This window comes from Heptranchias perlo, chromosome 7 (genome assembly GCF_035084215.1).
Source record: "Heptranchias perlo isolate sHepPer1 chromosome 7, sHepPer1.hap1, whole genome shotgun sequence".
Taxonomy (NCBI): domain Eukaryota; kingdom Metazoa; phylum Chordata; class Chondrichthyes; order Hexanchiformes; family Hexanchidae; genus Heptranchias; species Heptranchias perlo.
The window spans coordinates 52383978-52411486 of record NC_090331.1 but is presented as its reverse complement, the minus strand read 5'-3'; the positions used below and the strand labels follow the sequence as shown (position 1 = coordinate 52411486).

Below are 27509 nucleotides of genomic sequence, written 5' to 3'. Positions count from 1 at the left end.
TTTACAAATAAAGCTACTACAGCCCATAAAGTGATTGCAAGAAACAAAGCGCAATTGCAGTGATGTCATGGTTGAGGTAACTTTCACTTTTTTATGTTCCAAACTCAATCTACCTGTCTCTGAACAATTCAGCAGCACCAGGATATGCAAATCATTATACTGAGGGATCATCACAGAATTGCATTTATGCTTAGCATGTGGAAAGCATTACAAGTCAGTGGGAGTTCTCTGTTCTCGAGTTCTCTGAAGGGCCGATGTCTGGGGAGGTTTGCACTGGTCCATAGCACAAACCTCGTTACGACCCTTAATTTTATGCATTTGGGGTCATGTCCTTGCTCTCCCGGGAGTTCCAATGCATTTGAACAATGGCATTAAGCTAGCGCTGTGTAACTTTAAACCTCTAGAAATGCACACTCCTGCAGCTGCATAGCCACCAGAAGTACATGTCTACCTGCACTGCCAGACGCTATCCTGGAATTTCCAGGGTTTTCCAAGAAAGCCGAGCTGGGTCTACGCTTGCACTCGATGTAATCATGTTGGAGCCATGCAAATGAGGTGAGAGGATTTGCTTCCGGCCTTCCACCTCATTTTCTGGATTGACATCTTGCTGGGTGTCCCAGCACAGAAACACCCAGAAAACATTTTGCTGTGGTCTGCTGTGGGGGGTTTTGCTGTTTGAGTACCCCCTGGAGAGATGTTAAACAGAGGCCCTGTCTGCTCTCTCAGGTGGAGGTAAAAGATCCAATGGCACTATTTCGCAGAAGAGCAGGGAAGTTCTCCCTGGTGTCTTGGTCAATATTTATCCCTCAACCAACACCTAAAAACAGATTATCTGGTCATTATCACATTGCTGTTTGTGGGACCTTGTGCTCAAATTGGCTGCTGCGTTTCCTACATTACAACAGTGACTACACTTCAAAAGTATTTTATTGGCTTTCAAGCGGTTTAGGGTGTCCTGAGGTCTTGAAGGGTGCAAAATAAAGGCAAGTCTTACTTTTTTTCTAAATAGTGCATTGTTATTTCTAGCACCCTTCCCAGATCTACAAAGGTGGTCTTCTAAGAGGCTAAATGAATGTCAGTCTGCTGTGGCCCGGCACTATTGCTAGGAACTTCCGCGACTGCCCAGCTTCACAATGTACTACCACACATCAGAGAGCAACACATCTGATGTAACACTTCGGCACTAATGTGCTTTTTATCTTTTGAAGTTTGGCCTATCATAACAGAATGCAATCTGAGGTAATTTGAACTACTTTGATACTGCAAGAGATCAAATGAGTCTTTTAACTTGAAATATAACCACATGGTTAAACAGGTTGTTTAGCAACACCAGCACAAAAATAGGCTATCAGCAGTAATCAAAAGCTATAGTGTTGAGAAAAAGGCAAGTGACGAAAATATAACAAAAGAACATCTGTAAAATATGAGTCACAACTTCCTCCTGAATAACAGGAAGATCAAAGCCATCGTATTCAGTCCTCGTCATAATCTCTGCACCCTTGCCACTAAGTCCATTTCCCTGTCCAGCCACTCGCTCAGGCAGAATCAGACCGTGCAAAGCCTTTGCATCCTATTCGATCCAGACCTAAGCTACAAACCCCAAATCCAATCTATCACCAAGACCGCTAATTTCTACCTTCATAGCATTGCCCTCTTCCACTCCTACCTCAGCTCCTCCTCCCCTTAACCATTCTTTTGTCATGTCTAGATTTGATATTTCCAAATTGTTCCCTGCTGGCCTCCCATTTCCGTATGCCCATTTTGTTGACCTACATTGACTACTTGTTCCCCAAAGTGTTAGATTGAAAATCCTCATCCTTATCTTCAAATTCCTTAATGGCCTTGCCCCACATTGTCTCTGCACATCATCCAGCTTTACATCCTTCCTGCAGCCTTACATCTTCTTAATCCATCCTTTTGCGTATCCCCCACTTTGCCCCACCATTGGTGGCACAGCCTTCAGTCACCTTGGCTCCTCGGTCTGGAATTAGCTTCCTAAACCCGTGTGCCTACCTGGCTTTCTCTCCTCCTTTAAAAATCTTCTTAAAAACTATAATTTCAACCAAACTTTTGGTTACCTGCCTAATCTCTACCTCTGGGACTCATGGTCTGTTCCTCTGACTTTTTCCTTTGGGAAGCAAATTGGGATGTTTTTGTTACATCAAAAGAGCTATATAAATGTAAATTGCTGTTGCTGTTAAAACCATTGTAACATATTGTAACTGGAAGAAAAGTTAGAATTTACTACTACAGTAAGTTTAGGAGTTAGAGAGCAGATGATCCAGACTGCACTATGTTCCATGTACCTCTTCCTTCCTCTTACCCCAACTCTAACAAATGCACATGCACACATGCTATTTTTGTCACACTGGATATGGTTCAGAAACAGAACATAAGAAATAGGAGCAGGAGTAGGCCATACGGCCCCTCGAGCCTGCTCCACCATTCAATCAGATCGTGGCTGATCTTCTACCTCAATGCCATTTTCCTGCACTATCCCCATATCCCTTGATGCCTTTGCTATCTAGACATCTATCGATCTCTGTTTTAAATGTACTCAATGACAGAGCTTCCACAGCCCTCTGGAGTAGAGAATTCCAAAGATTCACCACAATCTGTATGAAGAAATTTCTCCTCATCTCAGTCCTAAATGGCCTGCCCCTTATTCTGAGACTGTGACCCCTGGATCTAGACTCCCCAGCCAGGGGAAACATCCTCCCTGCATCTACCCTGTCGAGCCCAGTAAGAATTTTGTATGTTTCAATGATATCACCTCTGATTCTTCTAAACTCTGGAGAATACAGGCCTACTCTACGCAATCTCACGTTAAACGACAATCCCGCCATCCCAGGAATCAGTCTGGTGAACCTTCGTTGCACTCCCTCTATGGCAAGTATATCCTTTCTTAGGTAAGGAGACCAAAATTGTACACAATACTCCAGGTGCAGTCTCACCAAGGTACTATATAATTGCAGTAAGACATCTTTACTCCTGTACTCAAATCATCTTGTAATAAAGCCCAACATACCATTTGCCTTCCTAATTGCTTGCTGCATCTGCATGTCAGCTTTCAGTGACTCATGTACAAGGACACCCAGGTCCCTTTGAACATCAACATTTCCCAATCTCTCACCATTTAAAAAATACTCTGCATTTCTGTTTTTTCTACCAAAGTGGATAGCTTCACATTTTCCACCTTATATTCCATCTGCTATCCAAACAGACGAATTAAGAGCAGGAGTAGGTCATTCGGCCCCTCGAGCCTGCTCTGCCATTTGATAAGATCATGGCTGATCTGATTGTGACCTCAGCCCTACTTTACCGTCTACCTACTATAACCATAGAAAAGATACAGCACAAAAGGGGGCCATTCGGCCCATCGTGTCCGCGTCGGCTCGAAGAACAACCAGGTGCCCATTCTAATCCCACCTTCCAGCACTCGGTCCGTAGCCCTGCAGCTTACAGCACTTTAGGTGCAGGTCCAGGTACTTTTTAAAAGAGTTGAGGGTCCCCGCCTCTACCATCAATTCGGGCAGTGAATTCCATAAATTCACCACCCTCTGGGTAAAAAAGTTTTTCCTAATGTCCTCTCTAATCCTTCCGCCAATCATCTTAAATCTATGTCCTCTAGGTTCTTGAACTCTCCGCTAGGGGAAACAGGTACTTCCTGTCTACTCTATCTGGGCCCCTCATAATTTTATGCACCTCAATCAAGTCTCCCCTCAGCCTCCTCTGCTCCAAGGAAAACAACCCCAGCCTATCCAATCTCTCCTCGTAGCTGCAATTTTCAAGCCCTGGCAACATTCTTGTAAATCTTCTCTGCAATCTCTCCAGAGCAATTATGTCCTTCCTGTAATGTGGTGACCAGAACTGTGGCCTTACCAGCGTTTTATACAGTTCCATCATTACATCCCTGCTTTTGTATTCTATACCTCGGCTGATAACGGACAGCATTCCGTATGCCTTCTTCACAACCTTATCTACCTGTACTGCCACCTTCAAGGACCTGTGCACATGCACTCCAAGGTCTCTCACTTCCTCTACCCCTCTCAATATATTCCTGTTTACTGCGTATTCCCTTTTACTGTTTGCCCTCCCTAAGTGCATTACTTCACACTTCTCCAGGTTGAACTCCATTTGCCACTTTTCCGCCCATTCCACCAACCCATTGATATTCTCTTGGAGTCTACAGCTATCATCTTCACTATCAACTACACGGCCACTTTTTGTGTCGTCTGCAAATTTGCCAATCATGCCCCCTACATTCAAGTCCAAATCATTAATATATACCACAAACAGCAAGGGACCCAACACTGAGCCCTGTGGCACACCACTGGAAACGGATTGCCATTCGCAAAGACATCCTTACCCTTTGTTTCCTGTTACTGAGCCAATTTTGGATCCAATTCACCACATTTCCCTGTACCCCATGAGTTTTACCTTTCTGACCAGTCTGCCAAGTGGGACCTTGTCAAATGCCTTACTAAAATCCATGTAGACAACATCCACTGCACTACCCTCATCAATCCTCCTTGTCACTTCCTCAAAGAATTCAATCAGATTTGTAAGGCATGACCTTCCCTGAACAAATCCATGCTGACTATCCCTGATTAAACCATGCCTTTCCAAGTGACAGTTTATCCTATCTCTCAGTATTGATTCTAATAGTTTGCCCACCACCGAGGTAAGACTGACCGGCCTATAATTGTTCGGCCTTTCCCTCGTACCCTTTTTAAACAATGGTACTACGTTTGCAGTCTTCCAGTCCTCCGGTACCTCCCCCGTATCTAGTGAGGATTGGAAAATGATCCTCAGAGCATCTGCTATTTCCTCCCTGGCTTCCTTCAATAGCCTAGGAAACAATCCATCCGGCCCTGGTGACTTAGCAACTTTCAAGGATTCCAGTTCCTCTAGTACTTCCTCTCTCGTTATGTTTACCTTATCCAATATTTCACACCTCTCCTCTTTATCTACTACGTCCGGATCATCCCTTTCCTTTGAGAATATGGAGACAAAATATTCATTTAAAACCCTACCCACATCCTCTGCTTCTACACACAAGTTACCCTTATCATCCCTGATAGGTCCCACCTTTTCCTTAGCTATCCTCTTGTTCTTAATGTACTGATAAAACATCTTTGGGTTTTCTTTAATCTTACTAGCTAATATTTTTTCATGCCCTCTCTTTGCTTTCCTTATTTCCTTTTTTATGTCATCCCTGTACTTTCTGTACTCCTCTAGGCTTTCTGCAGTATTTAGTTTTCTGTGACAGTCATAAGCTTTCTTTTTCTGCTTTATCTTGCCCCGTATACTTCTAGACAACCAGGGGTCTCTAAATTTCGCAGTGCCACCCTTTTTCTTTGAGGGGACGTGTCCACATTGTACCCGTAGAATTTCACTTTTTAGTGCCTCCCACTGGCTTGCCACTGATTTCTCCTCAAGTAGTTGTGTCCAGTTCACTTCTGCCAAATCACCTTAGTTCTGTAAAATTTGCCTTCCCCCAATTTAAAATGTTTACTTCTGATTTAACTCTGTCCTTTTCCAGAATAATGCTAAAACTAACTGAATTGTGGTCACTATCCCCAATATGGTCACCCACTGTAACTTCACCCACTTGCCCATCTTCATTTCCCAGGACTAAATCTAGAATTGCATCCCCTCTTGTTGGGCTTGTCATGTACTGGCTAAAAAAGTTCTCCTGGACACTGATCAAGAATTTTGCGCCCTCTGTGCCCCTCACACTGTTTGAATCCCAGTTGATGTTAGGGTAGTTGAAGTCCCCTACTATTATTGCCCTCTTATTTTTGCACTCAGAAATTTGCCTACATATTTGTTCTTCTATCTCCCTTTTGCTATTCAGGGGTCTATAGTACACTCCTAGTAGTGTGACTGCCCCTTTTTTATTTCTAAGCTCAACCCATATGGCCTCAATTGATGATCCATTTAGCATATCATCCCTTCTCACAACTGTAATTGATTCTTTAACCAATAATGCTACCCCTCCTCCTTTTTTATCACCCACTTTATCCTGCCTGAAAACTCTATATCCAGGGATATTGAGCTGCCAATTATCTCCCTCTTTAAGCCAAGTTTCCATTATAGCAATGATATCATGCTGCCATCTGTATTTGTGCCCTTAGCTCATCTGCTTTGTTTGTAATACTCCTTGCATTAAAGTATATACCCTTTAACCCCATCAAATTCCTGTGCTGAACACTATTTAACCTTTGCTTCTTTTGCCTTTCAGAATCGCTAACTATGTCACTAACTGCTTTTCTATTTCCCATTTCCTGGTCTGAATTTGTCCTATCTGTACCTGCCCTTTGGTTCCCATCCCCCTGCCATACTAGTTTAAACCCTCCCCAACAGAACTAGCAAATGCCCCCACGAGGATATTGATCCCGGTTCTGCTTGGGTGCAACCGGTCCAGCTTGTACAGGTCCTGCCTTTCCCAGAATCGGTCCCAATGCCTCAGGAATTTAAACCCCTCCCTCCTACACCATCTCTCAAACCACGCATTCATCTGGTCTATTCTCCTATTTCTGCTCTCGCTAGCACGTGGCACTGGGAGTAATCCTGAGATTACCACCTTAGAGGTCCTGCTTTTTAATTTATTTCCTAACTCCCTATATTCTGCTTGCAGGACCTCATCCCTTTTTTTACCGATGTCGTTGGTACCGATATGGACCACAACCTCTGGCTGTTCACCCTCCCCCTTCAGAATGTCCTGCAGGCACTCTTTGACTCTCTTGTTAATCAGGAATATACCTAACTCAGCCTTAAAAATATTCAATGACCCTGCCTCCACCACTCTCTGGGGAAGGGAGTTCCACAGACTCACGACCCTCTGAGAGAAAAAAAATTCTCCTCATCTCCATCTTAAATGGGAGACCCCTTATTTTTAAACGGTGGCCCCTAGTTCTAGTCTCTCCCACAAGGGGAAACATCCTCTCAGCATCTACCCCTTCTAGTCCCCTCAGCATTTTATATGTTTCAATAAGATCACCTGTCATTCTTCTAAACTCCAGTGTATACAGGCCCAACTTGTCCAACCTTTCCTCATAAGATAACCCCCTCATCCCAGGAATCAGTCGAGTGAACCTTCTCTGAACCGCCTCCAAAGCAATTATGTCCTTTCTTAAATAAGGAGACCAAAGCTGCATACAGCATTCTAGATGTGGTCTCACCAATGCCCTGTACAACTGTAGCAAAACATCTCTACTTTTATATTCCATTCCCCTTGCAATAAATGACAACATTCCATTTGTAAACAATTTTACAACACCAAGTTATAGTCCAGCAATTTTATTTTAAATTCACAAGCTTTCGGAGGCTTCCTCCTTCCTCAGGTGAACGATGTCGAAACGCTTCCTCCTTCACCTGAGGAAGGAGGAAGCCTCCGAAAGCTTGTGAATTTAAAATAAAATTGCTGGACTATAACTTGGTGTTGTAAAATTGTTTACAATTGTCAACCCCAGTCCATCACCGGCATCTCCACATCAACATTCCATTTGCCTTCCTAATCACTTGCTGTACTTGCATACTAACTTTTTGTGATTCATGTGCTCGGACATCCAGATCCCTCTGTACCTCAGAGTTCTGCAATCTCTCTCCACTTAAATAATATACTGCTTTTCTATTCCTCCTGCCAAAGTGGACAAGTTCACATTTTCCCACATTATACTCCATCTGCGAAATTTTTGCCCACTCACTTAACCTATCTATATCCCCTTGAAGCCTCTTTGCATCCTCCTCACAACTCACATTCCTACCTAGTTTTGAGTCATCAGCAAACTTGGAAATATTACATTTGGTCCCCTCATCCAAATCATTGATACAGATTGTGAATAGCTGGGGCCCAAACACTGATTCCTGCGATACCCCACTAGTCACAGTCTGCCAACCCGAAAAAGACCCGTTTATTCCTACTCTCTGTTTTCTGTCTGTTAATCAATTCTCAATCCATGCCAGTATATTACCCCCAATTCCATGTGCTCTAACTTTGTTCACCAACCTCCTGTGTGGGACCTTATCGAAAGCCTTCTGAAAATCCAAATACATCACATCCGCTGGTTCCCCCTTATCTATTCTACTAGTTACATCCTCAAAGAACTCCAATAGGTTTGTCAAACATGATTTCCCTTTCATAAATCCATGTTGACTCTGCCAAATCCTATTATTATTTACTAAGTGTCTTGTTATCACATCCTTTATAATAGATTCTAGCATTTTCCCCACTACTGATGTCAGGCTAACAGGTCTGTAGTTCCCTGTTTTCTCTCTCCCTCCTTTCCTGCCCGATCCCCATATCCCTTGATTCCACTAGAGTCCAATCTATCTATCTCAGCCTTGAATATGCTCAACTGCTCAGCATCTATAGCCCTCTGGCGTAGAGAATTCCAAAGATTCACAACCCTCTAAGTGAAGAAATTCCTCCTCATCTCAGTCTTAAATGGCCGACCCCTTATCCTGTGACTATGCCCTCTAGTTCTAGACTCTCCAGACTCTCCAGCCAGAGGAAACAACCTCTCAGCATCTACCCTGTCAAGCCCCCTCAGAATCTTATATGTTTCAATGAGATCCCCTCTCATTCTTCTAAACTCCAGAGAGCACAGTGGGCAGGAAGGTGGCAGATGGAATATAATGTGGGGAAATGTGAGGTTATTCACTTTGGTAGGAAGAACAGAAAAACAGAATATTCCACTCAACCTCTCCTCATGGGACAATCCTCTCGTCCCAGGAATTAATCTAGTGAACCTCCATTGCACCACCTCTAAGGCAAGTATATCCTTCCTTAGATAAGGAGACCAAAACTGTACGCAGTACTCCAGGTGACGTCTCACCAAGCCCTGTACAATTGTAGTAAGACTTCCTTACTCTTGTACTCCAACCCCCTTGCAATAAAGGCCAACATGCCATTTGCTTTCCTAATTGCCTGCTGTACCTGCATGCTAACTTTTTGTGTTTCTTGTACGAGGACACCCATGTCTCTCTGGACACCAACATTTAATAGTTTCTCACCATTTAAAAAAAATTCTTCCTACCAAAGTAAATAACCTCATATTTCCCCACATTATACTCCATCTGCCACCTTCTTGCCCACTCACTTAACCTATCTATATCCCTTTGCAGACTCTCTGTCCTCCTCACTGCTTACTTTCCCACCTAGCTTTGTATTGTCAGCAAACTTGGATACATTACACTCAGTCCCTTCATCTAAGTCATTAATATAGATTGTAAATAGCTGAGGCCCAAGCACCGATCCTTGCAGTACCCCACTAGTTACAGCCTGCCAACCTGAAAATGACCCGTTTATCCCTACTCTCTGTTTTCTGTCCGTTACCCAATCCTCTATCCATGCTAATATATTACCCCCAACCCCATGAGGCCTTATCTTGTGTAACAACCTTTTATGTGGCACCTTAATGAATGCCTTTTGAAAATCCAAATATACTACATCGACTGGTTCCCCTTTATGTACTCTGCTATTCACATCCTCAAAAAACTCTAATAAATTTGCCAAACACGATTTCCCTTTCAAAAAACCATGTTGACTCTGCCTAATGATATTATGATTTTCTAAGTGCCCGGTTACCACTTCCTTAATAATGGATTCCAGCATTTTTCCAACGACTGATGTCAGGCTAACTGGCCTGTAGTTCCCTGTTTTCTCTCTCCCTCCTTTCTTGAATAGCAGGGTTACATTTGCTACCTTCCAATCCACTGGGACCATTCTAGAATCTAAGTAATTTTGGAAGATCATAACCAATGAATCCACTATTTCTGCAGCCACCTCTTTTAGAACCCTTGGATGTAGGCCATCAGGTCCAGGGGATTTATCAGCTTTTAGTCCCATTAGTTTCTCAAGTACTTTTTCTCTACTAATAATAATTACTTTAAGTTCCTTGCTCTCATCAGCCCCTTGGTTCCCCACTATTTTTGGTATGCTTTTTGTGTCTTCTACAGTGAAGGCAGATACAAAATATTTGTTTAATGCATCTGCCATTTCCTGATTTCCCCATTATAATTTCTCCTTTCTCAGCCTCTAAGGGACCAACGTTTACTTTTGCTACTCTCTTCCTTTTTACATACTTGTAGAAGCTTTTACAATCTATTTCTATATTTCTTGCTAGTTCACTCTCACATTCTATTTTAAAGAGGCAAATGGCAAGATTACAGATGCTGATCAATAACTAATATGGCATAGGACCCTTTCTTGTGATACATTTCTTAGTTAGTTAAGGTGTATTGTTGATTTTCTTCAATTTTCAAATCGATGTGGGTTCACCAACAGAGAGGACAATTTCTCCTTTCCAAAAATTCTGCCATTCAGGCCATGGCTATATGATCCGCCTTCTTGCCTCCTCCGATGTCTTTAAGTTTCCTTGCCTCTCTGAGGTTACCTACAGCTGCTCAGTGTGTCAGCAATTTCTTACCCTGCCCTCCAAACTGCTACACTTCTGTGAGAGCTCCAAGATCAGGAACAGTCATTAATGGTGATTAAACTGTCAGCTAATCCTTAGAAATAGCTGATGACTTTTGGTGAATATACATAGGAATATAGGAACAGGAGTAGACCTTTCAGTCCTTTGAGCCTGCTCCACCATTCAATTAGATCATGACTGATCTGTACCTCAACATCATTTTCCTGCCTTTGCTCCAAATCCCTTGATACCCTTGCCAAACAAAAGTCTTTCGATCTCAGTCTTGAAAGCTCCAATTGTTCCAGCATCCACACCCCTTTGGGGGAGAGAATTCCAGATTTGTACTACCCTTTGTATAATAAAGTGCTTCCTGATTTCCCTTCTGAATGGCCAAGCTCTAGTTTTAAGATTATGTTTCCTCATTCTTGATTCTCCCACCAGAGGAAATAATTTCTCTGTATCAACCCTATCGAATCCTTTTAACATTTTAAGCACCTCGATCAGATCACCCTCAATCTTCTATACGCAAGAGAATACAAGCCTAGTTTATGCAACCTGTTCTCATAATTTAACCCTCTAAGCCACGGTATCATTCAGCTGAATTTGTGCTGCAACACCTCCAGGACTAATATTTCGTTCCTGAGGTGCAGTGCCCAAAGAGTGTTCCTCTATCATAGAAATTGACTTAATCATGTTACAGACTTTTCATTAATTGTTCTGGAAATCCAATTTCCAACCAGCCCATCTAGAAGTGTCAAAAATAAGAAGTATTTGTTTCTTTGTTACCTATATGTTTAGATGATCTACTATTATAATGTTAATGTCTTATATTTGCTTGTTGAGGACTAAGTAGTATTTGAATGCAACAAGGCTATTTTCTTTAGTCTGTTCAGAGAAGACTGTGAATCAGGAAATGTGGGATAGTTAACATCTGATGCAGGAAAAGTTTAATATCTGTTGTAGGGAAAATCCCTGAAATGATCTTGAGCAAGCCAGTGGATGAATGTAACTCGTTGAAAAGATGGGCCCTAAAAATCTGTTCGATGGCGCATCCTGGTGTAAATACTGAGATGCACCCACCCGGGATTCTGTTGTTGATCCCGCCAAATTTCATAGAATCATAGAAGGTTACTGCACGGAAGGAGGCCTGAGCAATCCAGCTAGTCCCACTGCCCTGCCCTATCCCCGTAGCCCTGCACATTTTTTTGTTTCAAGTACTTACCCAGTTCCCTTTTGAAGGCCATGATTGAATCTACCTCCACCACTCCCTCGGGCAGTGCATTCCAGATCCTAACCATTCGCTGTGTAAAAAAGTTTTTCCTCCTATCACCTTTGGTTTTTTTACCAATCACCTTAAATCTATGCCCTCTGGTTCTTGACCCTTCTGCCAACGGGAACAGTTCTGTCTATCTACTCTGTCTAGACCCGTCATGATTTTAAATACCCCTATCAAATCTCCTCACAACCTTCTCTGCTCAAAGGAGAACAAACCCTGCTTCTCCAGTCAATCCACGTAATTTAAGTCCATCATCCCTGGAATTATTCTCGTAGGGTCCGAAGGAGATCCCTTTACTTACATGACGATGGTGGGCATCCGCACCACTACAGGTGCTTCTAGGGCACCCGAACACTGAAGAAGCCAGAAAATCCAGCAGCAAAGTAGGGCTGGGAGCGGTGCTGGGTCAACCTGCCCAGAAACATCGTTAAGCTGCCCCTAGTAAGGAAGTGGAATTGATCTATTTTTATAAAAAATTTGGGGGCTTTTCTTTGGGGCTCCAGGTTATGTCCAAAAAAACAGAACTCATCCAGTGAGGATCCTGGAGTAATAAAAAGAATGTTGCAACCACTGGAAATATTGATGAACAAACTGATGAAGGTTTTTCTGTGATTGAAGTGCAATAGTTAGCTGGCCACGTTTATTGCTGGAGGACATATGTGAATTCTGGTTCTGGAGGAAGCTGTTCATTAGTAATGGGTGCATGAGCAGCATTAGATACACAGATTATTGTGAATAGCTTGAAGAAATGCTGCATATCTATTGCCTTGGATGCCACTGAAGATGATATTCAACTGTCCTCTAGCTTGGTCTCACTTCAATCACCTTCGGGTCCTGGATTCTGTCCCATATTTGGCCACCTCTTTGATCACCAGATGGTCTCAACTTCTTCAATTGCTAGTAGGACTTGTTCAATATCAATGACAAACTAGGCTCACATAGTTATGCTCAAGTTATCTAGGTTGTTAATGCAACCCACAGCCACTTCTCCAGGCCTACCACTGGCATTTTTTTGGCAGATGCCTCAGACCCAAGCTCTCACTCTTCCTTTTTCTTATTGGCTGTCTTCCCTTCCTATCCAGCACCTCTGCTCCTCTTACCCACTACCCCCTCTAATATTTTCTTGGTCCTTGTCATCAACCACCTCCCATTTATCGATCCTACTGCCTCATGTCCCAACCCATTCAGCACTGGATCGTCTGCTGACCTCCTCTCCTACTCCTATCCCAAGACTAAGTTACTCTTAGATAGGCCCTTCTGCTGCACCATGTCTCCTGCTACTGGTTCTCCCAAAGTAGCAAACTACATTGCCTCATTCTCCTATCTCTGAAAAGACCCTCCTCAAGAACAAAGCTCTCCAATCTCCTCCTGTTCCCCTACCCCCTCTTCTGACCACTTCCTCAGGTCTCTTACTACTACATTACTATGAAAAATGGTCCCTTACAAATAAGTTTTTGATCATCCATGACTTTATCCTAGATGAGACCTATGATATCCTGCATCTTACTTGACTCACAGTTGCCAACTCATGCCCCCCTCCCCTTAGTACAACCAACCTGTACTGTTACTCATTCCACGACATCCCCTGACATAACCACATGTTGATGGGATGGCTGACATCACCAAATCCCGTATCATTTGTCCCGTTACTCCTTTGGTATCTTTTCCTCCTTTGAGCAGCTCATTCTCTACAACCCCTCCCATTTCTCCTTCAAATTCTTTCTCATTTGCCACCCTCCCAAGTCCCCTGGAAAACTCTTAGCTAAAATCACAACTATCCTCTCCTCATTCAGCCTGTGCACCGTGGTTCCTCATCGTAGGTCATTTCAACCTTCACCTAAATTCCCCCTGTCCCACCGTCCCCAACTTCTCTGCACTCCTGCCCTCCCTCAATCTCTCACTCCACATAAACTCCCCCATCCACACATACAGACACCCTCTTAAACTTGTCATCTTGAGAGGTCTTGCCAACTTCAAGGTTTACATTGTTGACAAAGCTATTCTCAATCACTTCCACATTTCCATTAGCATCCACAATGCCCCATCTGTTTTAACCCCTCTACAATCACTCTCCAACTCTGGAAGAAACTATCACCCAGTTCCTTTTCCAACACCCTTACAAATTCCTAACTTCTTCTCCTCTGACCCTTCACTTGCCTCAACACACCTGGCACACTGAACCTACTCAATAGCTCCCTTGTTTCTGCCTTTAATGTCCTTGACACCTCCAAATCCCTCACTGTCTCCCAATCCCGCCATTCTCTGAATACAATTCCGACCTCTGTGCCCTTAAATCCAAGGGTTGTAAACTGGTCATTACTGGCCTCATTGTTCACTGCCAGATCTGGCTCAATCACCCAAAGCAATAATGCGCCTCCCATTATTTGTCCAAATCCTCCAATTTCTTCAGATTGTCTGACTGGGTATCAATTGTGGGATGTTAATACATTAGTCTGTGACTGGGTTCTTGATGAACCAAAAGATGTTTCTTAATATGCAAATATAGTTTGAATGGTGAGACATTGGGTTGCACTGTTTTATAGTATCTTTGATCGATGGCAGGACAGTGTGTTAACTGCCAACCATCACAGATGTTCAACGTACTTGGCCCCAGATCTTGAAACAAGTTAGTTCAAATTATTTGGCACAGATGAAAGCATCTAGCATCCTCAAGGTGGTTTTGATTGACAGCTGTGTGATCAGAACCTTCAATTGGCAATTATCTGCAGTTCCGCAAGCCCAGAAGTCAGTCTATAGTCTGTAACCAGCAGAGAAACTGAGCTAGTTTGACTCCATGGCAATAGTTCACCATAAAGGAAGTGAACATTCATTTTCAAAATGCAAAGTATGTTGAGAGATAGCTCAGGAGAATCATCCTTATTGTTTTAATATCTATCAAAGAAAATGATAAAGATTATAATTACAGTAACCTATACTGTTTTGCACTGAATACCATACATTTACCCATTCTATGTTAAATAAATTTGTCCGTTGGTTTATAGTCTGATTCCTAGTCTGACAGAGTGCATATTCAATGTGCCCACTGAAGAGGAGGAGAACCACATCGAGGCACGTGATATATTCTAGTAAACTGGCATACAATGGCAAGGGTTCTCTATTCAATCCCTGGGTCCCACTACTGTTTACTCAAAGATTGGGCAGATAAAAATACACTCCGGTTCAGATAGGACATGAGGTCCGTTTACGGGAGTTGTTAGTTATGCTAAACCTGAGAATATCTAGCGTAAAACTCAAAAACAAAACACAAGTGAAGACACTGTACTTTTGAAAATTTTATTGTTTAAGTATCCATCAGTTCTTTCTGTTATTCCAGCCAATAATGAAAGTTCATTCTCAGAAACACCTTGTTCTGTGATGCAGAGTATGAAGAGTTATATTATGCTATTTAGTTCAGGTGTAGAAGACATCCAGTCACTTAAAAAGAAATTGTTGTTGTAATACTAAGTAACCTTTCATTTTCTTTGAAAAAACTCAAAATAAAAACACACAAACAGCTTTCTCTTATGAAACTGTATACCAGCCAAGTGTCAAAACTTTCAGGAGAGGGAGAAAGGAAAAAATTGGCAGACTTATACAAATGTTTTGGAAACATCTGTCACATTCCAGTCATCAGCTTCGAAGTGTCAATGTGTTAAAAAAAAAGACACACTTTATTTTCTGACCGGCAGCTGTAAATTTACAAGCACTTGCCAATCTGAAAACTTCCCACTCCAGACTAGGTAAATTCTAAGTGACCTCAGGACAACCTCCCCACAGGGTATTTCTGAACAATGGCCTTAAAGGGACAGGCCAAGGCAGCATATAAACATCATAACCATGTTACAGACCCCAGAGAACCATGAGCAACTGAAAAGATCATAGCTTTGATCACCCGAGCAGACTTGCATTAATTACAGAACAAAATAAAGAACAATACAAATCAAAACATTGACCTCTGCAGCTTACTTGTCAACCAGTTGCCCAGCAGTCAAAACTGTTTGTAGAAACCTCCTCCTTTGTCTTAAATTGGCAAGAATAAATGAGCTGTGGTTGCTGCTACACTGTCCAGCATTCGTATCCACAATATTCTTGGAATTACATCATTGACTAGAAGGCTCTCCTATTATTATAGATGTGCATCTATTCAGCTGTTGCAAAGATGAGTACCTACGCATGATTAATGGTATCAAGTCAGTAATGGCAAAGAATTTGTTTCTGCTGCTGCAGGGCTACTAGGCCACAGATATACTGATACATTCTCTTGTGTAAAGCAGCAGTAACTGGAGAAATTAGTCTGAAAGGTGCCAGTTGCACATAAGATGAATGCAGAAGTCACTTTCACCAGCAGCATCTACACATAATCGATGTGAGGTTGATCCTTTTTTAAAAAAAAATCATCACACAGATCCTTCAGTAATGTTTATTCAATCTGAAGCTCCAAAACCAATAGATATTAGGTCAATAAATAAAACTAATGCAACATCTGTATCTCACAACATGTAGTATAGTTGGTCTATACTGCCAATAGCAGTTAGTCATTTTGGAGAGTGGAGTAAAGATTAACTCAGAAAGCACATAGAATCATAGAATGGTTACAGCACAGGAGGAGGCCATTCGGCCTGTCGAGTCCATGCCAGCTCTTTGTAAGAGCAATCCAGTTAGACCCATTCCTCCACTCTTTCCCCATAGCCCTGCAAATTTTTTCCCTTTAAGTATTTATCCAATTCCTTTTTGAAAGCCACGATTGAATCTGCTTCCACCACCCTTTCAGGCAGCGCATTCCAGATCATAACTACTCACTGCGTAAAAAAGTTTTGCCCCAGGTCGCCTTTGGTTCTTTTGCCAATCACTTTAAATCTGTGTCCTCTGGTTCTCGACCCTTCCGCCAATGAGAACAGTTTGTCTTTATTTACTTTATCTAAACCCTTCATGATTTTGAACACTTCTATCAAATCCCTTCTTAACCTTCACTGCTCTAAGGAGAACAACCCCATTTTCTCCAGTCTAGTAAATCTTTTCTGCACCCTCTCTAAGGCCTTCACATCCTTCCTAAAGTGCAGCACCCAGAATTGGACACAATACTCCAATTGTGGCCGAACCAGTGTTTTATAAAGGTTCAACATAACTTCCTTGCTTTTATACTCTATATCTCTATTAATAAAGCCTAGGATTCCATATGCTTTTTTAACCGCTTTCTCAATGTGTCCTGCCACATTCAAAGATTTGTGCACACAGACACCCATGTCTCTCCGTTCCTGCACACCCTTTAGGATTGTACCATTTAGTTTATATTTCCTCTCCTCATTCTTCCTGCCAAAATGTATCACTTTGCTCCTCTCTGTTTTAAATTTCATCTGCCATGCGTTTGCCCATTTCACCAGTCTGCCTATTTCCTCCTGAAGTCTGTTACTATCTTCCACGTTGTTTAATACACTTCCAAGTTTTGTGTCATCTGCAAATTTTGAAATTGTGCCCTGTACACCCAAGTCCAAGTCATATTAATATATATCGAGAAAAGCAGTGGTCCTAGTACCGACCCCTAGGGAACACCACTGTACACCTTCATCCAGTCTGAAAAACAACCATTCACCACTACTCTCTGTTTCTGTCACTTAGCTAATTTTATATCCATGCTGCTACTGCCCCTTTTATTCCATGGGCTTCACTTTTGCTGACAAGCCTATTATGTGGCACTTTATCAAACACCTTTTGAAAGTCCATGTACCCAACATCAACCACATTGCCCTCATCAACCCTCTCTGTTACCTCATCCAAAAACTCAATCAAGTTAGTTAAACACTATTTGCCTTTAACAAATCCATGCTGGCTTTCCTTTATTAATCCACACTTGTGTAAGTGACTATTAATCTTGTCCCAGATTATCGTCTCTAAAAGCTTCCCGACCACCGAGGTTAAACTGACTGGCTGGGTTTATCCTTACACCCTTTTTTGAACAAGGGTGTATCATTTGCAATTCTCCAGTCCTCTGGCACCACCCCCATATCTAAGGAGGATTGGAAGATTATGGCCAGCATCTCTACACCCTTACTTCCTTCAGCAACCTCGGATACATCCCATCTGGACCGGGTGACTTATCTACTTTAAGTACAGCCAGCCTTTCTAGTGCCTCCTCTTTATCAATTTTTAGCCCATCCAGTATCTCAACTACCTCCTCTTTTACTGTGACTTTGGCAGCATCTTCTTCCTTGGTAAAGACAGATGCAAAGTACTCATTTAGTACCTCAGCCATGCCCTCTGCCTCCATGCGTAGATCTCCTTTTTTATCCCTAATCAGCCCCACCCCTCCTCTTACTACCCGTTTACTATTTATATGCCTATAGAAGACTTTTGGATTCCCTTTTATGTTAGCCACCAATCTATTCTCATACTCTCTCTCTGCCCCTCTTATTTCCTTTTTCACTTCTCCTCTGTACTTTCTATATTCAGCCTGATTCTCACTTGGATTATCAACTTGACATCTGTCACACGCCCCCTTTTACTGCTTCATCTTACTCTCTACTTCTTTCGTCATCCAGAGAGCTCTGGCTTTGGTTGCCCTACCTTTCCTCCTCATGGGAATACACCCAGACTATATCCGAACCATCTCTTTAATGTTCGATTACAGTTTTGCCTGCCAATCTTTGATTCCAATTTACACGGGCCAGATCCATTCTCAACCCACTGAAATTGGCCCTCCTCCAATTAAGAATTTTTACTCTAGAATGCTCCTTGTCCTTTTCCATAACTAATCAAAATCTTATGATACCATGATCACTGTTCCCTAAACGTTCCCCCACTGACACTTGCTCCACTTGACCCACTACATTCCCCAGAACTAGATCCAGCAATGCCTCCTTCCTCGTTGGGCTGGAAATATACTGATCAAGAAAGTCCTCCTGAACATACTTCAGAAATTCCTCCCTCTCTTTGCCTTTTACACTATTACTATCCCAGTCTATATTAGGATAGTTGAAGTCCCCCATTATCACTACTCTATAGTTCTTGCACCTCTCTGTAATTTCCCTGCAAATTTGCTCTTCTATATCCTTCCCACTAGTTGGCGACCTATAGAATACACCCAGTAGTGTAATGGCGTCTCTTGTTTCTTAACTCTAACCAAATAGATTCAGTCCTTGACACCTTAAGGACATCCTCTCTCTCCAGCACTGCAATATTCTCCTTAATCAAGACTGCCACCCAACCCCCCAACTTCCTTTTTTTCCTTCTCTATCTTTCCTGAACAGCTTGTATCCAGGAATATTTGGTACCCAATCCTGCCCTTTTTTGAGCCAAGTCTCCGTTATCACCACTACATCATATTCCCATGTGGTTATTTGCACCTGCAGCTCACCAACCTTATTTACCACACTTTGTGTGTTTACACACATGCACTCTAAACCTATCTTAGACCTTCTAGTATTCTCTCTTAGTCTGATCCCACCTAATACTGTACTGTTTCTTACTCTAGTGCTATCTGTCTCTCTCAATCCTTTGTGCACCTTGTTTCTCCTTTCTAATGTTACATCCTGGTACCCATCCTCCTGCCAAATTAGTTTAAACGCTCCCCATAAACATAAAGAAAAATAACAGAATACATTGCAGTCACCAGGAAAGGTGGTTTAAATCCACTATTAAAATGATTATGATTTTGAGTTGAAATATTTAACTTTACAAAGAATGAAATATATGGCTGCCAAAAGGTTATAGAACAAGGTTGTGTTCTAATAGCATGGAAAATCCACCACTTGTTTGGGAGTACGTCAGACAGTACTCTTTCTTTGGGGAAGTGGGTGGTGATTCTGCAAAACTTCCTTTAACGGCATATTCCTATATTTTTGGTTCTCTCTATCCTCATGACCATGAAAGCTTCTAGACTGTCATAAAAATGGGTTCACTAACGTCTTTCAGGTAAGGAACATGTCACCCCTCCCTGGTCTGGCCTACATGTGACTCTCGCCCCACATTATATGGTTGACTCTTAATGTTGTCAAGGCAACCAGGAATTGACAATAAATACTGCCTTACGAGTATCTCTCAAATCCCAATAACAAAATTTTAAAAGTATATATATATACATATACACACACACGTAGGTTGACTTACAATAACTTTTGCTCTTAGATTTGTAATATTCAAACTACCTTGTTAAATTGGTCAGGCAACACAGTTTGAATTCTAAATTTTGAAAACATCACATTCAGCCTCAAGTCCAAGAGGGTCTGCCAACGTGAAGGGCCGAGGATAGTCAGGATGTATAACACTGATTTACTTTGATATACCGTATAATAGATTTCTCCGGCGACCGCAATGTATTCTGTTATTTTTCTTTATATTTATGGGGCTGTATATTAGGCTTGTGTTCAAAAAAGCTTTATTTAAAGCATTAAATTTATTGATTTGAGAAATGAATTCTCTCCTAACATCTAAATTCCATCTTGGGCTCTTAGCTTGTGGGAAGAAAACAGGAGGCTGTGCAATGCGTGCCATACTGTTACAGTTTGTTGTGACTGAAGGAAGAAGAAAGAACGAACTTGTATTTATATAGCACCTTTCACAACCTCAGGACGTCCCAAAGCACTTTTCAGCCAATGAAGTACTTTTGAAATGTAGGAAACGCAGCAGCCAATTTGCACACAGCAAGGTCCCACGAACAGCTATGAGATAATGAGCAGATAATCTGTTTTAGGGATAAATATCAGCCAGGACACTGGGGATAACTCCTCTGCTCCTCTTCTAAATACTGTCAGGGGTTTGTTTACATCCACCTAAGAGGATAGTCAGGGCCTCGGTTTAATGTCTCATCCGATAGACAGGGCCTCCAATAATGCAGCACTCCCTCAGAACTACATTGGAGTGTCAGCCTAGATTATGTGCTCAAATCCCTGGAATGGGAATTGAACCCACAACCTTCTGACTCAGAGATGAGAGTGCTACCACCGAGCCATGGCTGACACTAGGATCAGCAATGGAAGCAGGGATCATTATCACACTTTATGGCATTTCATGCTTAACGGTGACCAAACCCCATGGGCATTCTCTCTCTTTCTCTCTCTCAAATACACTGCTTTTTGTTTTGAATAAGTTATCTCATAAAAAACACCAATTAACTTGTCTTGCACCATTATAGAACATCCAATGACTAGTATTTAGTCATAGTTTATTTTTTTTATTCGTTCATGGATGAGGGCGTAGCTGGCAAGGCCAGCATTCATTGCCCAACCCTAATAGCCCTTGAGAAGTGGTGGTGAGTCACCTTCTTGAACCACTGCAGTCTGTGTGGTGAAGGTTCTCCCACAGTGCTGTTAGGTAAGGAGTTCCAGGATTTTGACCCAGCGACGATGATGGAATGGCGATATATTTCCAAGTCGGGATGGTGTGTGACTTGGAGGGGAACGTGCAGGCGGTGTTGTTCCCATGTGCCTGCTGCCCTTGTCCTTCTAGGTGGTAGAGGTCACAGGTTTGGGAGGTGCTGTCGAAGAAGCCTTGGTGAGTTGCTGCAGTGCATTCTGTAGATGGTACACACTGCAGCCACAGTGCGCTGGTGGTGAAGGGAGTGAATGTTCAGGGTGGTGGATGGGGTGCCATTCAAGCGGGCTGCTTTGTCCTGGATGGTGTCGAGCTTCTTGAGTGTTGTTGGAGCTGCACTCATTTAGGCAAGTGGAGAGTATTCCATCACACTCCTGACTTGTGCCTTGTAGATGGTGGAAAGGCTTTGGGGAGTCAGGAGGTGAGTCACTCGCCACAGGTAACCCAGCCTCTGACCTGCTCTTGTAGCCACAAAATTTATGTGGCTGCTCCAGGATGTTGATGGTGGGCGATTCGGCGATGGTAATGCCGTTGAATGTCAAGGGGAGGTGGTTAGACTCTCTCCTGTTGGAGATGGTCAGACTCTCTCCTGTTGGAGATGGTCATTGCCTGGCAATTGTCTGGCACGAATGTTACTTGTCACTTATCAGCCCAAACCTAGATGTTGTCCAAGTCTTGCTGCATGCAGGCACGGAGTGCTTCATTATCTGAGGGGTTGTGAATAGAACTGAACACTGTGCAATCATCAGCGAACATCCCCATTTCTGACCTTATGATGGAGGGAAGGTCATTGATGAAGCAGCTGAAGATGGATGGGCCTAGGATGCTGCCTTGAGGAACTCCTGCAACAATGTCTTGGGGCTGAGATGACTGGCTTCCAACAACCACTACCATCTTCCTTTGTGCTAAGTATGACTCCAGCCACTGGAGAGTTTTCCCCCGATTCCTATTTACTTCAATTTTACTAGGACTCCTTGGTGCTACACTTGGTCAAATGCTGCCTTGATGTCAAGGGCAGTCACTCTCACCTCACCTCTAGAATTCAGTTCTTTTGTCCATGTTTGGACCAAGGCTGTAATGAGGTCTGGATCCGAATAGTCCTGGTGGAACCCAAACTGAGCATTGGTGAGCAGGTTATTGGTGAGTAAGTGCCGCTTGATAGCACTGTCGACGACACCTTCCATCACTTTGCTGGTGATTGAGAGTAGACTGATGGGGCGGTGATTGGCCGGATTGGATTTGTCCTGCTTTTTGTGGACAGGACATACCTGGGCAATTTTCTACATTGTTGGGTAGATGCCAGTGTTGTAGCTGTACTGGAACAGTTTGGTTAGAGGCGCGGCTAGTTCTGAAGCACTACAGCCGGAATGTTGTCAGGGCCCATAGCCTTTGTAGTATCCAGTGCACTCAGCCGTTTCTTGATATCATGTGGAGTGAATCAAGTTGGCTGAAGACTGGCTTCTGTGATGGTGGGGATATGCTATGCTGTTTCTGTTGAAATAAGTATAAATACACTTGCATGTATATAGCTTCTTATCATGTCCTGAGAACATCCCAAAGTGCTTCACAACGAACAACATGCTTTTTTGAAGCGTAGTGAAGTTCCACTGCATTGGGATGAATGGCCCATTAATCCACTTTTGGTGATGTTGGTTAAAGGAAAAATTTTCACCTGGACATCATGAGAATTCCCTGCTCTTCTTTGCATAGTGCCATGGAATCTCATACATCCATCTGAACTGGTACACGGGGCCTCGGTTTAACATCTCATTTAAAAGACGAAACCTCCAATAATGCAGCATTCCCTCAATTCTGCACTAAGATATCAGCCTAGATGAAGTACACAATTCCTAGAGTGCGGTTTGAACCAACTATCTATCAGCTTGGAGGCTAAAAAGTGCTCTCAACTCAACCAAGCTGACACTGAAAGCCAAAAGTTTACAATATCTACAAAAAGAGTAAATATTAATGCCTGTGCATTCATGACCCAACATTAGATGAAAAACACCGATTAAAGTCAATTACTGGTGGCACATCTAGCATAAATAAGTAAAACTGAAATTCTCTTTTCTGGGGAGGTAACCATGACACAAGTCTGAAGTGAGCCTTGATGCTTCTTGTTACCTTACACAGATATTTACATATTTTGCTTTCAGTGCTATTAATTTCTTGTTAGATATACAATTATAGTACATTATAATCAGCTACAGTATAACACAGTACCTGAGGCAGAGCTTTAGTAGGTTTAACTATCATCTAACATTTGAGCTTCGATTACTGCCCAGGAATTACTTGTTCAGATACTAATTTAAATTTATGTGAATTTTAACATTCAATTTTGGTCAACTGTCATAGCACATTATGTCAATGAATGATATACACACTAGAGCATAATAACTGCTACAGGTGTATTGGAAAATATTCTGCATTTGATTATTGGGAACTACTGCTACATGGATATGTACATAAACATTGAAAAATACTTGTCTACATTTTTTAAATCAAACGCATTTTAACACAAGGTACCGAAGTTACAAACATCACATTTCATTTTTATACACCAGGAGCAGGCCTCAGCCATCAAATATTTATTTTGCGATAGCTGCTGCTTTAAAAGTAGAGAGTGCATTTAAGAACAAAATATTGGGTTTAGATTTTAAGAACATCTCTAGAGGCATTTATTGGCAGTTGAAATCTTTAATTACCCAAGTATAAATAATGCAACATTATTCATTTATAGTATATATAATTGCTTTGATATACAAAAAGGTAGGCCTACATTTCCACTATATCTAGCTTTTTCACCCACTGGTCTCAATAGTAAACTGGTGGAAACGGACACCAAACTCATGTCATCTTATTCTCACCAAGGCATGTGATTCAGAAATGAACATTTTCAAAATAAAATCCTAAAAATCAAAGCTGGCAATATCTCTTGGCAAAAATTATTGGTTTCGAATATTTGTATATGTATTTAAATAGAGCTTCGATACTTGGGGTATTTTAACTGGTTACCGATATAAATATACAAAATAACAACGCTCCCCTGGTTGCGGTGCTTACTGGTGCTTTTCAATTAACCGAGTTCGATTTAGACAATAAGGAAAATCGCTTTACAGTGTATTTATATGATATATCGATATTATTCAGAGATCGGGGCATAAAATCTGTAGCAATCGCTCAGTCTCGTAACCGTCATCCAACCTTTATGTCTGCTTTTGTCGGCTATTCCAAAATCATTAAACGTCTTTGTTATTATCGCATCGCCTCAATTCATTTTCTACGGGAGCAAAATAATCCACAGTAGAGCTATTCCCAAGAAATCTCCTTCGCATTATTTATATTCCCTTTCCCTGTGCTGAAGGTTCCCAGTTGGCGTTTCCTACCTTTTATCCAGGCAAGCGATCCATTCTGCTGATGCCGACGATTGGGACGAGGTATGAGCAGCAACCATGGCTGGGGAGATCATAGGCTCAGCAGCTGCAAAGACTTCTACCAAACAGGGCAATCGAATCAGTCAGAGGTGGTTGCTGACTCCGTCGGGGCTGGTAAAATCATCTCCTCACACTTAGTCCTAGAAAGATGGGAGCAAAAAACATCCTTGACGTCAGAGCGCAGAAGCAAGACAGGAGCGTTTGTGCTTTAGAAAAGCGAAAGTGGAGTGTGCAAGCGAGCGTCCGCAGCAGCAGCCTGTGCCACAGCGGCAATGAACTGGAGGATGAAACCTGCTTCCCGAGCGGCGACAGCACGGGGTGCGAGGGATACTGTATTGCCGAATTAGCACCAGGCAGTCTTTTGGATCCAACCACAGGTTTGTGCAACAAGTGCAAAATCAAACATTTCACAAAGAAAGCTCCACAGCATTCTGCAAACTAAACGTGTCCCTGCAGTGGTTTGAGGTTTGCTGTTCGGATACTTCACTGCACAGCCAGCGTTAACAATTTGCCCTCTCCAGAATTTAACTATCACCCGGGAAACCGCGCACACATTGAACATTTGCATTGCAGCATTTGTCTCGGGGGGGGGGGGGGAGGGAGCAGAAATTTATCTGAAGACGTTTAAACTTAATTTTAAAAAGTACTCGCATTGCCAAATACCCACATTAAAATGATGTTTAAATTTTAACTAATTGGATCCTAACTATTTTAACGCTTACGTTTTAAGACAAGTTAGATACACTGCGGTAATGAACCAGACAGAAAGCTGGTGACGATAAGGCCTAGGTCACGATAATCCACCGGAGCAGCAAAGTGAAGAGGATTTCATAGGTCAGTTGCACCATTTTATTTTACTGAGGACCTACGGTATGCATCACTAATTTGTCACTGTGGTGTACATTGCATATGAACCAAGACATTGCTTTCCTTGTTTTGGCTGAATTTGTTCTTGTCAGGGTGAGGGTTGTTGGTACTGGGAAACTGAAAACTTTTCTACTTATTAGGTTCACTGTTCTCTTTTTTGCATTGTGCCTTTACCCAACTTTAGAAGAGCAAAGGTCTACACCCAAAACATCAACTCCTCTGCCTGACCTGCTGAGTGTTTCCAGCATTTGTCCTACCAGAAAGTGGTGTACGCAGAATCTATAATAGCTTTCAAAAGGCAAATGCATAATTATTTGGAAAAGAAAACTTTAAAGTGTGAGGAAAGGGCAGCGGAATGGGACTAAATGAATAGCTTTTTTTGGAGAGCTGACACAAGCGCTATGGGCCGAATGGCTTTTGTGCTGCAAAGTTCGATTTATAACTGAAGAGCATTTGGAATTTTAATACAATACAAATGAACACAGTCAATCTTTATGGACAGAGATATTGACTTAATCATTTCAGCACTGAAAATAGCATATTTCTCAGCCCACTGTCTTCCCTTTGGTCCTGCATTGATTCAATACTTCTCATCTTTCCAGTGCAGAGTTAATCCATGTAGGAATGATTAAGGATTGTGATATGGGAAATTAAAATTCTACACTGATGCAGTGCTCTTCTAGAAAGCAAGAAAACTGCAGATGCTGGAAATCTGAAACAAAAATAGAAAATGCTGGAAACACTCAGCAGGCCAGGCAGAGGAGTTGATGTTTTGGGTGTAGACCTTTGCTCTTCTAAAGTTGGGTAAAGGCACAATGCAAAAAAGAGAACAGTGAACCTAATAAGTAGAAAAGTTTCCAGTTTCCCAGTACCAATAACCCTCACCCGACAATGTGGAAAATTGTCCAGGTATGTCCTGTCCACAAAAAGCAGGACAAATCCAATCCGGCCAATTACCGCCCTATCAGTCTACTCTCAATCATCAGCAAAGTGATGGAAGGTGTCGTCGACAGTGCTATCAAGCGGCACTTACTCACCAATAACCTGCTCACCGATGCTCAGTTTGGGTTCCGCCAGGACCACTCGGCTCCAGACCTCATTACAGCCTTGGTCCAAACATGGACAAAAGAGCTGAATTCCAGAGGTGAGGTGAGAGTGACTGCCCTTGACATCAAGGCAGCATTTGACCGAGTGTGGCACCAAGGAACCCTAGTAAAATTGAAGTCAATGGGAATCAGGGGGAAAACTCTCCAGTGGCTGGAGTCATACCTAGCACAAAGGAAGATGGTAGTGGTTGTTGGAGGCCAATCATCTCAGCCCCTGGGCATTGCTGCAGGAGTTCCTCAGGGCAGTGTCCGAGGCCCAACCATCTTCAGCTGCTTCATCAATGACCTTCCCTCCATCATAAGGTCAGAAATGGGGATGTTCGCTGATGATTGCACAGTGTTCGGTTCCATTCGCAACCCCTCAGATAATGAAGCAGTCCGAGCCCGCATGCAGCAAGACCTGGACAACATCCAGGCTTGGGCTCAGAAGTGGCAAGGCACATTCGCGCCAGATAAGTGCCAGGCAATGGCCATCTCCAACAAGAGAGAGTCTAACCACCTCCCCTTGACATTCAACGGCATTACCATTGCTGAATCCCCCACCATCAACATCCTGGGGGTCACCATTGACCAGAAACTTAACTGGACCAGCCATATAAATACTGTGGCTACGAGAGCAGGTCAGAGGCTGGGTATTCTGCAGCGAGTGACTCACCTCCTGACTCCCCAAAGCCTTTCCACCATCTGCAAGGCACAAGTCAGGAGTGTGATGGAATACTCTCCACTTGCTTGGATGAGTGCAGCTCCAACAACACTCAAGAAGCTCGACACCATCCAAGATAAAGCAGCCCGCTTGATTGGCACCCCATCCACCACCCTAAACATTCACTCCCTTCACCACCGGCGCACAGTGGCTGCAGTGTGTGCCATCCACAGGATGCACTGCAGCAACTCGCCAAGGCTTCTTCAACAGCACCTCCCAAACCCGCGACCTTTACCACCTAGAAGGACAAGAGCAGCAGACACATGGGAACAACACCACCTGCACGTTCCCCTCCAAGTCACACACCATTTTTCACAGACTAGACTTGGAAAAAGTTACTTTAATATTAAATTTTTAGAAGTATAATGAGTGAGGCATAGACAGATGAAGACA

General features: G+C 42.6%; 1 protein-coding gene across 1 annotated transcript in view; it reads right to left on the bottom strand.

Annotated features, from left to right (window-relative positions):
* Positions 1–24571, bottom strand: part of rapgef4a (Rap guanine nucleotide exchange factor 4a) — a 243012-nt gene extending 218441 nt beyond the window's left edge. Inside the window, exon 1 of the mRNA XM_067987555.1 lies at positions 24393–24571. Within this exon, the coding sequence (XP_067843656.1) occupies positions 24393–24475 (83 nt within the window). The 5' untranslated portion in view covers positions 24476–24571. The remainder of the gene's footprint in view (positions 1–24392) is intronic.
* Between the last annotated feature and the right edge of the window lie 2938 nt (positions 24572–27509).